Source organism: Coptis chinensis, chromosome 8, assembly GCF_015680905.1.
Source record: "Coptis chinensis isolate HL-2020 chromosome 8, ASM1568090v1, whole genome shotgun sequence".
NCBI classification, from domain to species: domain Eukaryota; kingdom Viridiplantae; phylum Streptophyta; class Magnoliopsida; order Ranunculales; family Ranunculaceae; genus Coptis; species Coptis chinensis.
Window position 1 is genome coordinate 81,888,241 of NC_141463.1, and position 15,266 is coordinate 81,903,506.

Genomic DNA, 15,266 nt, shown 5'->3' on the forward strand with positions numbered 1-15,266 from the left:
CAGCAAATGCCACGTTATAGTACATGTCTGTTATTAATAGAACAGTTCTTTCATACCATGGACTGCAAAAGACACTGCTATGGCTTATCTTAATTGAGGAATGGAATTCATTATCTCATTCAAATAGTAACTATTTTTCAGAAAATAACATTGATGAGAACAATAGAAATTACAGAAAGCACTGTGTAAAAATTATAAAAATTCTCTGGAAGCACATAAATAAATTATTTAAGACATATACATTATCCCTTCCACGTTTTACACATTACAAAAAGTTAAATGGGGTTGATCACGTCAGTTTCAAACCCAAAACAGAAAGTAACAAGTGCACATTTTCCCGTTGGTTTCCCAGACTCAATCTTCTTCTGTTTTACTAGAAGCTTCCTTCAAAAGTATAAACCTTTCTATTATTCGCCAATCAATCTTCCTTTCTCACTTGTAACTTGCATGCTTTCTTTGCCCTCTGACCACTAAATTGTCAGAAGTTTGAACTGAGTTCATTAGACCAAAATTCCGGGATTATGTTCTTTAGATCAACTCCTCAGTTCCAGTGAGCTTAGCGAATTCAGATTCATCGATAGTCCCCTTTTTCAATTTTTTCAGTAAGCGGTAATCCCTATCTAATTCATCTGCATCTTCCACTGTCTGAGCTGCCCGCCGTTGCTTGGCAGTTTTTTTCCTCATTACTGTTGATGTAGCATTTAGTTTTGCCTTCGGTTTTTGGGGTTTAGGGTTTTTAAGCTCTTCTTTCTTCTTTGCTTTCAAGTTCTTCTGTCTCTGTTTCTCACGCAATTTATCTCTGAAAAGTTACAAATATTAACCAGTCAGCTCACGTACATACATGAAAAATAAGAAAATGTAAGCGCTAGAGCCACAACAAGTAATGAGATGACGGAAAAGATGTCTCAAAACAAAATTAATTCATTAGATTTGGTGTTTCCAATCATGAACATCAGAATAAGGAGGTGTTGTGGGATTCTCATGGATATGTTGCAGGTCTACCCAGGAGCTGGCTAGCTTAAATTTGTGAAGAAAGTCAAGAAACAGATAAAATATCAAAAACCTTTCAAAAAACGATTAAAAAGGGTATCGAACTTTACAAATTTTGACAATATGGGGACTAAACTTGTTTTTCGGTCAAATTGGGGACCAAACTTTTTAATTTTTGCAATGTGGGGACTAGTTACACATGTAGTCTAAATTTCTCACATGGTGTTTCATAATTCACAAGTTACATACATTGTTATACACTTTCTTATCAAAGTATATCCATGCTACAACCTCATGACCATAGAAATTAATTCGAATTGTGAAACACTGTGTGAGAAATTTAGATGTCATGTTACACGTCCCCACATTGCAAAAATTAAAAAGTTTGGTCCCCAATTTGACCGAAAAAAAAATTTAGTCCCCATATTGTCAAAACTTGTAAAGTTCAATACCCTTTTTAGTCGTTTTTCAAAAACCTTTTCCATAACCTTACCTGAACTTTATGTCTGCCACATTGATATCTTCATCTTTAACAAAACCATCCGTAGACAATTTGTACTGCTTCACGTCAGGTATTGCAGGGAGCTGCAACAAACCATATCCCATGGCCAACTTTCCAATCTCTAGGTCTTTCAACCTGCAAAATATCAGATGTAAAGGCATGCAATGATAATTAACCAATTTAAGAAGAGGGGTCACAATTAACCTGAAAATGTAAGGGCAATGATGTTCTTTATATGCACGGATAAAGGAAACAAATGCCTTAAGGCCCTTCTCCATGACATCACGGTCCTCCTTTGCCGCGGATCGTATCTGAAAGTTAGATTCAAGAAATGCATACTGATGTTAGACTAACTTGTTTGTATAAAGTGCTAACCAGTGTTTTGAAAAACGCATTAAAGCCTTTAGGCTCACTGCCTTGGAGGCGCTCGAGGCTTAAGCCTCAATAATTTTTTTAATTAATGAGAATAAGGAAAAGGGGGTTTGATGATTGAAGTTTTTGATTTCTAATAGAATTAGGTGTTCTGATGCTCAAAGCATGATGTAATAGGGGCTTTTAAATCTTTTAAGAAGTTATGAGAGCCTAAGAAGTCTAAAAAAAAGGGTATGATGGTATAAAATCGTGTGAGGCTTAGCCTCAAGGTGCTAAATCCCTGAAAGGCTTAAGGCACGCCTTGAGGCTTAAGCCTCAATGCCTTTTATAAACTAATAAACCTCAGTGCTAACTTTCCTATAAAGCCTCTTTTGTGTTTTTGATTGGAAACCACCTATGAAGGCTTACCTGAGCTTTCTTTTATGTTGTATCAATAACTTCTTTTTTTTATTCTTTCTTATAGTTACGTAATCACGGACTTTTTTATGAAAAAACAGAAAATGATTTGTGCGTGTATGAAGAAGGCAATGTATAAGAAGTACATAGATTTTCGTATAAAAATTTCACAATGAAACAGAAAGAACTGAAGATGTGCAAGCATCAGTCCACTAGCGGCACTTGCCTGAGGAACAATATCTGGAACATCGTTACAACATTCCCTTTCTTCAAGTGGAACATTCCTTATACGCAAGAACTCAGCATATGCTTCCTCCTATACAGGAAAAAACATATATTATTAAATTCACGTATATTAGACAAGGGCTAACAAGTACATACAGCATACACATGAAACAAACCTTTGGTAAGAGGAAAAGAATAGCCCTTCCGGATCTACCAAACCTAGCAGTCCGGCCAACCCTGTGTACGAATACATTTGGATCTTGAGGAGGGTCATACTGCAAGAAGAACAGAAATGAGTAATAAAAGAAGCACTGTTGTTTATTTGTTAAAGGCTGGATAAATGTAAATTGCATTTCCTTACAAGGTTCAACACAGCAGAGGAAAGCATCAGACACGATTCTATGCATAAGGTAGGAGGTGTTATGGACATTTATTGCAACACTACGAAGGATGATAATTTAGATGGCAGAAGGGTAGAAAACATCCTAGACTAAATGAGATATTGTGGGGCATCTGGCTGGCGAGCAATGTTGTCACTTTAAGTTTCAGATATTTGGAGAGCGGTGGGGAGTGATGAACTTATGATAGATAAACCAGGATATACTAATAAGCTTAAGAAACCACGTAACAGAACTTTTTTATCTGATAAAAAATAATTATAACGTTAAACGCATCAAAAGGTCACACATTAACAGGAATGGAAAAACTCAGAATCATCATCAGCAGTTGGATACAGGGAACAGACTATAAAGGCACTCGACTTGATACCTGCACAATCCAGTCAATGCCTGGTATGTCAAGTCCACGTGCTGCTACATCAGTGCACAAAAGAATTCCACTTGAAAGTTCGGTAAATGATGCCAATGATTTCTCTCTTCCAATCTATAGAAGTCGGAGATACAAAAGTGACTCAGAAAGTACATTGATGTTGGTTGATTCACAGTATTCTACCAAATAAGATATTGCGAGAGTGCAAAAGTTGCTTGTAAGACATACTTGCTTCATTTTCCCATGAAGAGAGATTATTGGGCACTTTTCGAGAGCAGCAAGTTGCTGAAGTACAACCCACCAGTAATCAACACAAGCACATGTCATAAAGTAGCTGCAGAACGATATATTAGAGTTGCAAAAACAGAACTATCATGTTCAGAAGAGCAGAACCGTATAACTTTCTAATTAATGCATAACTTACATGATCATCTTCTCATTGACGTGTTTCGTTATGAAATCAACAAGTTGTGATGACTTCTTTTCTGCTTCACATTTTAGATACTGTAAGATCATAAGGATATTAATGTTATTTTACAAATTAGAAGTTTTGAAAAAAATAAATATATAAACAGGAGAAAGGTTAGGCTAGCAATGAAATATAACAGCAAAGTGCAAGTATAGCAATGAATTTGACACTTAATCGTTTGTTTTACCACATACAGTAATAAAATGTTGACCATGGCTTGGAAATATAATTTCATCTACAATAGTGAAAAAAGGGCGTTTAGCATAGGGGTGTACAGTAAGAGGATGCGGTGGGGTAGGAAGGAAGCTACTATTGAGGTTCCTTAGGCAGTTAGGCTACCTGTACTTGGTGGGTCATAGCGGGGGGCGGTTGGGGTGGGGGTGGTTCAGGGGTGTAGTATATTTGTAATCTAGTTTAGGGTGTAAGAGGCTATGGGGATTAACATATTAGTTTCTTGCTAAGGTATTAAGGTTGATGTAATCCTTTAATTAAGTCAATAGATTCATTTTATCTATCCAAAAAAATAAACTATCAGCCAAACGAAAATTTCAACCAAGTATGGGAATTACAATTTGGATGCCAGAAGTATTATCAGGGTCCCTTTTTTCATCTTTATCTTTTAAAGGTGTGCACATTTACAGTGTGCAAGGATAAATACCTCATTATGAAGACCTAAAGGTGTTTTGGAAGAAGCTAATTGCTTTGAAGATATATCCAGCATTTTCATCTCTGTTCGAACTTCAACCCTTACTGGATTCCTCAGACCTGCCTTAGAAAGTTCTTCAACTGCCTCAGTTTGTGTAGCAGAGAAAAGACCAGTTCGACGAAGCTTTGGCAAGTGAGATATAATAGAGTTTATCTGCTTCTGAAATCCCATTTCCAAGAGCCTATCAGCTTCGTCTAAGATCAAAATCTGTCCAGTAAACAAGATAAAAGAACAAATTATAATTCCACTAGACAAACTGCAAGGCAACAATAATCAGTGACCAGGTGACATGCAATGTTCACAGTTTCCAAAGATCAGTATTGTCAAGTATCAAACGGCATAATGTAAAACAGATAACCGTCTTTTGTACAGTCCAGATGAAATGAATTTCTTTGCACTGGAAAATTCATTGGCCATTCTGACCAGATGAGGCTCCACATGACTGCAAACGGCACAATGCTCCATAATCTACTACCTTTTATTAGGAAAGGCACTCCTAGTAAACAAGATGCTAATAAATCCCAAACAACCCCCAACTGGAATCAGAATGATGCCAAGTTTTCTAAGAAGACTGATAACGGATGAGAGTGTGACTTACAGACTCTTCATTCGACATACACAGAGGGGGAACTTCACAATCCGTTTACTCCAAATGAAGTCATCTATGGTAATTGAATATATTCAACTACATTTTTCACTTACTGTAAACTAATACGTCTTTTACTGATATAAGAAGAGAAGGATAACTAAAGCTCCTAGGAAAAAAGGAAACAAGGGGTGAGCATGGCCCTGGCAGTTTAAACCGATTATTGTACAGTTGACCTCAAACCTATTCCCAATTGCAGAAGCAGATGGGAGGACAGTTTAGATTGGTTGGACAGTTGACCGAAGAGTACTATACGAAAAACCTTTTTCTATCAGCAAAGTAATTTTATTAGGAAGAAGAGAAGAAACAGAGCTTCAATAAAAAGTCTTCTCGAGAATAACTTAGAGGCACAACAGAGGAACATTATCCCTTCACAACTAGAGGCCAATTACGGTGTTGTTATCAGTATACTAAATTGGTAATTTAACACAATTAAAACATCTGCTGCTTGAGCCCATTCAAAAACCATTTTAGGTGAATATTTAGTTCAGGATTTTTTTTTTTCGATATTTTTAAAGACCATCATAGAGCTAAAGTTTGATTAAATACCTCAAGATTCCGAAAATCTAAGATATCCATGCGTTCCATTATGTCATAAATCCTCCCAGGAGTGCCTATTAGCAAATTTGCGCCTTCTTCCTCTATCGATTTCATGTCAGCTCTTAAGCTTGTTCCTCCAACAAGTAGCATGGACCTCACATTTGATAATGTTTCAACGAAAGTCTGTGCAACATGGTATATCTGCGTTGACAATTCCCTAGTTGGAGAGAGAATTACCCCCATGACCTATGAAGCATGCAGGAAATTGCTTATAATAAATAAGACCGGTAAATAACAGCATAGGAATCTCTACAACAATGAAAGAAAACTAAATACCACATAAGCATTTACTGAACGAATCAAGTTATGCTTTCATTGGGTAAAAGTCGGAAAAAGAGAATACCACATTTTATTAGTATACAGTTTGATTATCAACTGATGTTGTTACCCACTCCAGATAACCCTACAATGTAATGCTATTATCAACATGTGAATTTCCATATGGTATATTCTCCTCTTTGCATAATTATGAGCTAGTTGTGTAATTATCGTAAGTACTAACTATAGGTCCTTACATATTCGCAGATCACCCGCTTATCAAACTCTAAGGTACTACTCACCTCTTACAATCATCTACTAAACAATGAAGCTATGTATTTCAGTAAGAAATCTAAAAAAAGGATACCACATTATAGTTATATAGAATGAGATTACCAATTAAACTGGTTTTCTACTCCAGATAATCGTTGTAAGTAATGCATATTGGTAGCATAAAAAATGAACTTACCTAATGATGCAAAATCTTTTTACAATACTAAACGCACGACAGGTTCTTAACGAATTGGTAGTCACATGTGCAATAGTGTCAAAATTATCTCCTACAATTATTCCTAGATATCTCAAAGTCCTCCAAATCTCCAATCAACAACAAAAACCAATGCATTCTCCAAAACACATACTCGACTTCCCCACAATTCACATACTCCCAAATGCACTCCACATAACTCAATTTGATTACTCATACATACTAAAAATCCAAACTTTTTTTTTCAAAATCACATTCGACCCACCTCATATTTTGAGTACAAATATAAGAACAATATACCTTATGTGGCTTGGGCGTTTCAGAAGAACGACGAAGAATCTCAACAAGGGGAACAACAAAAGCTAAAGTTTTCCCAGAACCAGTAGCAGCATCAACAGAAACATCCTTAAAAGTACAAAGAAGTGGGATAGTTGAAGCTTGAACAGGCGTACAGAAGTTAAAACCAGCTTTGGATAATGCTTCAAGAACTGGTGGAGATAGCGGTGGTTCTAAGTCTGAGAAACGTAGGTTTGTTAAGGCCTTGTTTCGTGTTCCTTCTTCTTCTTCTTCTCTTGGTGCCATTGTTAAGCGCCTTCCTCTTTTATGTTTCGCTGCACCGATATGTCGGTATTTGGGCACAGTTCTTTTATTATTAAATTTCGTTTGGAATACTAGTCATTCCATAATAGAGGGATTTTTTGCTCCCAGCGATATTCCCTCAAGGCCCAATCAAAAAACAACACCTGTCAACTATATTGGAGATCCACACTTCCACAGCTAGCAGCAAATTTCTAAAAAAATAACAAAATAATAATAATCTTTTAATTCTACCAAACGAGTTATTTTTCTTCATTAAAAACCCCACAAATCATATCATTCGATCATAATCCTAATGTATTCTTTTTTTTCTTTTTTTTTTTTTTAAAACATGGGCCTTTCAATTCTACCCAAACATGTTATATATACTAGATAGTGCCCGTGCCTACAACATGGATTTCATATAGTTAATGTGATGTTCTATTTGCAATAATATAGATGTTGTGATCTGTGTTATATATAATATAATTGTAAATGTGCGTTTTGAGTAAGGTTAGCGTATATATGGTGATTAGTTAAAGGGTTGACTACATTGGTGTTAATACGCTCATTTTTTTTAGCGTGTCACATAAAATTACATATGAAATATTTGTAATGGAAAATAAAATTTATAATGTAGGCAACTTGGAAAATGTAATGCACTCAAAAACAACACTTACTCAATGATATAGATTAATTTACTGTTACAAAATTTATCAATAATTTAGCGAAAGCATTTGGAAGTAGGTAAATAACGTACAATATTTCAATATTTCAAATAGGGAAAATTGTATTTTTTTTTTTTTTTTTTTTTTGGTAGCACAAAGTAATTAGAAGTCGCCATTTTGGCACTTTTTTTTCGCTAGGTACCACGTTTCCACTTATCACATATGGTCAGTTATAAAAGCGTAAAAAATTTATTGTAGTTGATCCATCAAATGTATAGTCAAAGTTTAGATATCTGGACTCTGATTATTACAAACAACCCAAGATTGAAGCATGGATAACAATCAAATTTAGCTCTTCTAGTTTCTTCCAGGTGACAAAAAAAGACGTGTTTCTTGCTATGGGACTCTAAAGTACTTGTAGCGATTGCTTTCATACGTCTTGTTAGGCTTTGAAGAATGCAAACACATCTATTAGATTACGATAGGTCTCAAAATGGAACTATCAACACACTTCAGCATATCCAAAACACTTCCACGTTGTCCGAGTTCCAAAGAAAAAGAAAATCTCATCTACACATTTTATTTTTTTTGGTACTTTTAATGGTTAACTTTTAGTAAACTAAAAAAATAAATATAAGTCATCTTCTTATTTACATTAAGACATCTCACTCACAAAGCCCAATCGGACTTTTGACTTTGCTGCTGCCATTAGTTTACAGCCGCTTCCAGATCCCATCAGATCCTTTACAGTTCTTGTATGAGTGTAGTCGTGTAGAGCCAAAACAACCACAACAACAAACTATGGTTCCAATGTCTCAAAATCTCTTTTACCACCATTTCCTCGTCAATATTTTGGATGTTTAAGTTGATCTCTCTGACATTCAAGGGGAATCATCATCGCTTTTACTAACATCTCACCCTACTAATTTCATCTGAACTGATCACTTATGCTAAATACCTCTTCAATCTCCATAATTTGTTGCTCGATGCACATAGCATGTTCTGAATTGGTTGGTCTAAAAACACAAATAATTACATATAAATACATGCATAGACGCTGGCTGCCTCTCCCAAAGTGATGCGGTAAGACTCGATACTTGAAATCGTGCCATAGTATGGTGCTTTGGCAAAATAGCATCTGCTGATAAAGTGATAAGTAAAGGTTTAGTGGCAGTAGGATGAAATGGCGGCAAAGCGTTATTTTCATGTACATGTATAAAAATGGTAAATATATTGAACAACTATATTTGCATGGAGTATTTGTACAATGAAGTGAGTAATCTTTTTAATTCAATGATGAAAGAAACAAAATGAAGGAAATCATGCTTCTAGTGCTGTGAAGCTAGTAAATTTATATAACAAACATGTCTTATGTTAATTCTAATCCAATTGCACTACTCATAACTTAACACGTTAGCCACCACATCTGATTATAACCCTTCCTATAATTCAACCTTCCACGCTATTAGCTGCATCAGGTCCATTTTGATAAATGGTAAGGACATCATTCATCAGTTCAGACCAAAGGTGTATAGAGAAACACTAAGAAGAGATGCAACCTACAGATTAATCTTCATGACCTCACATTCAACGTGCAACATGGAAGCCTATTCTTTTATAGCTAAAAACATCAAAGGTTCAAAAAGGTTGTCCAAGGAACAAACTCTAGCAAAAAAATTACTCAACCTATAAATAAATGATCACATGACCTACAATGTGGTAACTAAGATTCCACTGCAACCATCCCCTTGAAAATTGACAAATACACATTAAGATCCAAAAGCTCAAATATGAACACATTTGAGGTTTACAAATATAATTAAGGAAGAAAATACCCTGAAATACAACTAAATGGTGGGCAAACTCTGATCTCACCTCACAAAGAAAATAACACTAACTATAACAAGTAATAATAGTTTCAAGCTGCTTCTACAGGCTGACTCCCTAAGGACTATATCATCCAATTTATACATATATTTGAATCACAAAACATGCGATTCCCAGAAGTTAACATAATGAGCATTAACCTTTTCAAATATCTTAATTCAAGACAGTTAGCCATTGCCTTTCCGAACCCGAATCGAACAATTCCTAGTAAATATTTGAATACTCTATATTAAGGCCAAAAGAGTCTGTCACAGTTTACACCCTACTACTTCCAATTTTATCTTTGTTTAGCTCAATATAAATATTAAAACGTGATAACATTGCAATACACGAACATTCCCCATAAAAATAAGCGTGTACCTCAATTTTAGACACCATTTGAGTTCGAATTTTCTTGCGCATCCTTGACCCCATGAATTTCTACATTCGACTGCAAATGAGAGAAGTAGATAATACATATTCAATGATAGCTTGACAACATGTAAAATGAGTTTTTATGAGAGGGGAGAAAATATGTCCTTTAGTTTTGAGGCACAATCTTGAAAAATATTTTGTACACATACTTAAGGTCCAATAACAATCTCAGCTCGAACTTGTTATCGCTTACTTGCTTGCAGAGTCTCCTACCCACCTGTAAGAAGGAAAAATCTATGTAGTCAGGATGCATTAAGAAAACTGTATATGATCACCAATAATAGAAGATAATAGCAAACCTGAGATCCATTCACCCTTTAAACTCGAACTTGTCCTCGCACTCTAGCACAGTGAATTACTACATCCTTTTGCTCTTTTATGTTTTTTTTCCTTATTTCCATTTAACTATTGTGGCAACTCCTTAAAGTTAGAACAATGGGAAATCCTATATCAACCCCTTTGTTGGTTCAAATAAAGCTCAATCTCCTCGATGAAAACTATTATGCCATGGGACTCTCTAATCCTTGTTGAGCATACCCTAATAAATCTTTTAGTTCTAACATTTCAGGACAAAAGAAGAAGTTGCCACAAACTTAAGCTGACCTATAATATATCATGTTCACACAATACACAAATTTGCAAAAAAAAAAAAAATCGATGAATAAAGTATCAAAAGAAATCTGATATCCTATGAGCTAAACATTCTAGCATTATTTCTACTTATCCAGTTCACGTCATTTGTATTAGTAAGTACTAAAGATTTTAAAAACTAACAATACTTGACAAATACAATGCATGTATGCACTTAATGAGTATCTCACCAATCATTTTAGGACTGACTTGTACATCAAAACTTTTGATTGTCGCTGCCATCGAAATCAGCATTTATTAGAAAAATATATATATGAAATTAGACCTATCACACTATCACACTATCACACTACCACACAAACACCACACATTGCGGTGAAAGCAGTGGATAACCTTTCCTCCTTTCCTCGAAGTCAATGAATTATTTGAACCACAAACACATATTACAAAGACAATTACATGGTTAATATTGAAGAATAAAAAAAATAATATTGGGTAAATATATAAAGGCACTTACCCTTCTCTGGCATCTCTTAAAACAAAAAATATGCTTGGTTTGATATTCTATTGAGAACAACAACCAAAATAAGTCAAAATTGATATTTCAGCACAAAGAAGAGCAAGAATAAACTGGAAGATATATAGCATAGTACCTGAGAAGCTAACTTTGCATGCAATACCTGAGCATCGGGCTTGTTGGCATCCGTCGTCAGATTCCAACTGCCCATCACCACCCGAAAATAAGTTCAAATCTGTTGTAGATTGAGGGCGTCTGATCTTGTGATGTGTTGCTTGAAAGTCAGTGTTAGGGGGTGGAATTATACATTCATGAATTTTCTGCTGAGCAACCTTGTTAGCTGTCGGACCCAGACCTTCCACAAACCGCAGCAGGATCTCCTTGTATCATTAGTCGCCCATCATTCCTTTGTTAATATGTAGAGTCTCAAGAATGTAATCACCATAAACTTTTAGGAACTAAATTTTTCTCACAATGATAATGAAGACTTACATGCACAATAGATTTGGAGCAAGTGGCTTCCTCTGAAATTAATGACTCGGTGTCATTTTGGAAAGATCTAAAAGGCATGTAACTTGAACGCGAATAAAGTAAAGGAAAATAATAGAGAATAGAAAATCCCATGGTCAAATTTATATGACAAATCTAACAACATTTTAGTATATTACATTGATTACATAAAAACAAAAAAGGTATTTTACATTTGATACAATATCAGTTGGATGGTTCTACTTGCACCCTACATACTAATTACTATGCATACTTTTTCTCTAGGAGTCTACAGATGGCAGATGCTGATAGTCATAGAGTTACACAAAAAAAGTACGCTGTGCCAAAATTTTAGCAGCAAGTCTTCTATACAAATATAACTTTGAGTTAGTAAACAATATATAAGACGTACTTGAAGTGTGGCGTGGATAAATTTTAAGCATATGCATGGATGAAATTTGAATCACCATATCAACAATGTGGCTTACCGTTTGATGCGACATTGGAAGTCATTCTACTAAGTCTACCTCATGTATTAAGCTCAGGTTGCAACGTAGAATTTAAACTTTTGGTTTCAAATTTGGGCTTTCTGCCAAGTCTTTTTTTCGTCAAGAATTTGTGCTCAAGGTTTCTAGGATTCGTTCTGAGGGTTCGAACCACTTGCTTAGCCAGTTCGTCTATAGCTTGAGTTTGAAAAACTCATCACATGTTTTCGTAATGAAGGTAAGCAGGTATTTTAGGCAACATTCTCTATCAAAAATGGCTGAGAACTGTTGAGACTAAATAGTAAAGCAAGCACTGATGATTTGAAGAGCTCGCCTGTCTATAAAAGATGGTGTTTTGAGCATTGGCTCGCCTGTCTATAAAAGATGGTGTTTTGAGCATTGAAAAGCATCGCATTATCAAATATCAAGAAAACGTCATGATGTAAGTATTCAAATAATTAATCAATCACAGCCCAACTATGCTCCCATAAACTCAAATATGGAAACTGACTCATGCTTCACTAATTAGATATCACAGGATTGGACTAATAATCGAGGCATAGGGTAAAGATCTTGGAATTTATGTTAATCACGCCGAGTGAGCTACTAAGACACTGATTCTACAAAATCACAAACATATTTGAAACTAAGAAAAAAAAAATGGACAAACCTCAAACTGGTCAAGAGATTTGTAAGCTCCTTGCTCTATTTTTTCTTCCATGGTCATGAAATTCATTGGCTCTTTAATAATCTCATAGTATCCCTCAACCTTCCAAAGCAAGAAGTCCGCTATAAATATTACTGAACTTTGACATTGGGGGAAAATAAATCAAGTACAAACCTCTATAGGATCAACTGGTACAACGAAGATCTCACGTGTCTTTCCTAAAAAAGAATCCAAGAAGCAAAATACTCTCATGAGCGAGCTATGCCCAAGTATTACCTTGAGTTTCATTCATCAAGGATTTATGTTCATAAATACTCACCTCTGCAGTACCTCAAGAACAACGCGCATCGTTATTTTCTCTGGCATCTGAGATGTTGGTCGCTCTGCTGATGGTTAACCTAATACAACAAAAACTATGTTTTACATAGAGACTCATTGTTATGAAACATTAGCATATAACGTGTAGAATTTTACATATTTATGGCAAAACAGAAGCTCACCATTGTTGCCCAAGGGATTTTCATTATCTACCCTTTGGAGTTCCTGCAAGAGCATGGTTAACAATATGAGACTCGAGCAAAACCTCACCAAGGGCATTGGATTGTTAATGCGTCTAATTTACCTTTCTAGCCAAAGAGCAAGTGAGTTGTTCAAGGATTGAGGTCTATACGACAAAATTTGAAATACTTAATAAAGCATTGGTAAGATCTTGCAATAGGTAGAAGCCATGCTTGAAGTACAAAAAGGAGAGAGAGAGAGAGAGAGAGAGAGAGAGAGAGAGCACCAATGACCTGTTTAATAACAATATGCAATAAAACTCATAGAAAACAATAGAAAATATACAAACTCCTGAAAAAATTCCTATTTGAAAACATCATTTGCATTGAAACGCCGAATGAAAATATATTAATCTAAACAGTTAAAAACATCTAAACATCTCAATCTTCATATTATGGTAAAAAAAAAATTATGCCATCAGAATATAATTGAAAGAGCAGAGAGAGATGGAGATTACCTGAGAGAGAAGTAGCGATTTGGGGATTGGAGAGAGGAGTTATGGTATATACCTGAGAGGGTCGAAGCAGTGAGAGGTGGAGGGAGAACCCAAAAGGTTTCGAAGCTTTTCACAATTAAATTCTAATATCGGAGAACGAAAGGTTTGGATACGAAGGTTTCCACATTTAAGAATTTGATTTATTGCCCTTATCTCACGTGGAGGCAATTGTGACCCTCGATTTATACCCCCTCAAAATGAATCCCAGTCGCGAGTCAGAAAACAGTCCTGTTTTGTTAAGTTGATTTTTTCCTTAAAAACCCTACAAATAAACTAGTTTCATTTCATCCTCGTGTGTTATTTAAAAAAACAAAACAAAAACAAAACAAAAATCTTTCAATTCTACCCAAACAAGTTATTTTTCTTTCTTATAAGCCCTACATACTCTTTTCATCCAGTCTTAATGTGTTCTCCTACTAGCCACAAAAACACCTTTCTTAGAAGCTCTACTAGGCACAAAAACACATTTTGTCTCAAACTACCGCAAATGTGTTAACAATTACAGGTGAATATAGAAGACTCGACTCTAGCCAAGGGCGATTTGCTTTCTTGCACCATTAGTCTTACGTGAGAAATTTTATGTGAATATTAAAATTATCATATAAACCGCACAAATTCTATGAAGAGAAAAGTTAATCTCTAATTATGTATATGAGTGGACCTAGGACATGACCTATTGGTCATTCCAAAACTCCATGTGAAATTGTAATTCATTAGTAAATAAGTTATTGTTGTATATATACAAATTTTGACTCAACCATAACATATTTTAAAAACATTGAGTGGCTATTTAGAGCACAACATACATACCATAAATATAAATAAATATTATCACCTTCACGTGGCGGTGTCAACAATATCTTGCATCAATTGCAAAATAAAAATAAAAATTAGTTTGTTATATAAACTAAATAAGAGGTTTTAGAACATGGAAGAACAAAATAATAGTCATACATGCACATTGTCCAATAATGTCATCAATGAGATACATACATGCAAATAATTCTTTTGGTCATCACCTATAAACTATTGCAATATACCATGCCATCCATGATGAGTTTAGTGACATGTCTGCCGTAACTTTTTATCTCTAAACGAATTGAAAAAAAAAAAAAAAAAAAAAACACACACACACACACACACACAAAATGAGCGGGGTCATAGTAAGTGTATCTGTCGGACAATAAAGGAATATGAAACCCTCTATTGAGATTATCTTATAGGATTGTTGAAAAAAAAATTGTAATTACTCTATGTAAAGCTTCTTAAATATATTGAATAAGCAAAATTGAGTGGTTGCCATGAGACTAACTCTCCTTAAATAAAGTCTAAATACATACTAACACTCCTTAACTCTACTTTATGTAGGACTGAAACACATACTGAATTCTACTAAAACACATACTCAAAGAAATCAACATTTTAGTACCATAAGTAAAATTTTAACCGCTTGAGAGCAAGATCAGAGAAATATATATATATAATATATATATATATAT

At 34.9% G+C, this 15,266-nt stretch overlaps 1 protein-coding gene and 2 long non-coding RNA genes across 3 annotated transcripts; all 3 read right to left on the bottom strand.

Moving 5' to 3' along the window:
- Positions 1-84: 84 nt before the first annotated feature.
- Positions 85-7,046, bottom strand: LOC147483480 (P-loop containing nucleoside triphosphate hydrolases superfamily protein). The gene is made up of 11 exons (XM_086575802.1): positions 6,720-7,046; positions 5,624-5,860; positions 4,381-4,635; positions 3,678-3,757; positions 3,482-3,587; positions 3,254-3,367; positions 2,662-2,760; positions 2,487-2,576; positions 1,697-1,803; positions 1,484-1,627; positions 85-799 (listed from the first exon to the last, which is right to left on the bottom strand). The coding sequence occupies exons 1-11, from the start codon at positions 6,999-7,001 to the stop codon at positions 529-531; spliced, it is 1,785 nt and encodes a 594-aa protein (XP_086431928.1). The 5' UTR covers positions 7,002-7,046; the 3' UTR covers positions 85-528.
- A 1,317-nt stretch (positions 7,047-8,363) lies between these two features.
- On the bottom strand, positions 8,364-10,566 carry LOC147483481 (uncharacterized). Its single transcript, XR_015207004.1, has 3 exons — positions 10,114-10,566; positions 9,911-9,980; positions 8,364-8,804 (listed from the first exon to the last, which is right to left on the bottom strand). It is a non-coding gene; the product is annotated as an uncharacterized LOC147483481 (long non-coding RNA).
- Positions 10,567-12,722: 2,156 nt separating this feature from the next.
- Positions 12,723-13,311, bottom strand: LOC147483482 (uncharacterized). The gene is made up of 3 exons (XR_015203518.1): positions 13,214-13,311; positions 12,888-13,111; positions 12,723-12,815 (listed from the first exon to the last, which is right to left on the bottom strand). It is a non-coding gene; the product is annotated as an uncharacterized LOC147483482 (long non-coding RNA).
- Positions 13,312-15,266: the final 1,955 nt, after the last annotated feature.

What these genes read in the sequence shown, in the direction of transcription:
- LOC147483480 (XM_086575802.1), bottom strand. Translation starts at nt 7,001, where the DNA reads ATGGCACCAAGAGAAGAAGAAGAAGAAGGAACACGAAACAAGGCCTTA. An exon ending in TTCCAGATATTGTTCCTCAG is followed by an intron (nt 1,804 to 2,486) that starts GCAAGTGCCGCT and finishes TCTAACTTTCAG; the next exon opens with ATACGATCCGCGGCAAAGGA. An exon ending in GTGGCAGACATAAAGTTCAG is followed by an intron (nt 800 to 1,483) that starts GTAAGGTTATGG and finishes GTAACTTTTCAG; the next exon opens with AGATAAATTGCGTGAGAAAC.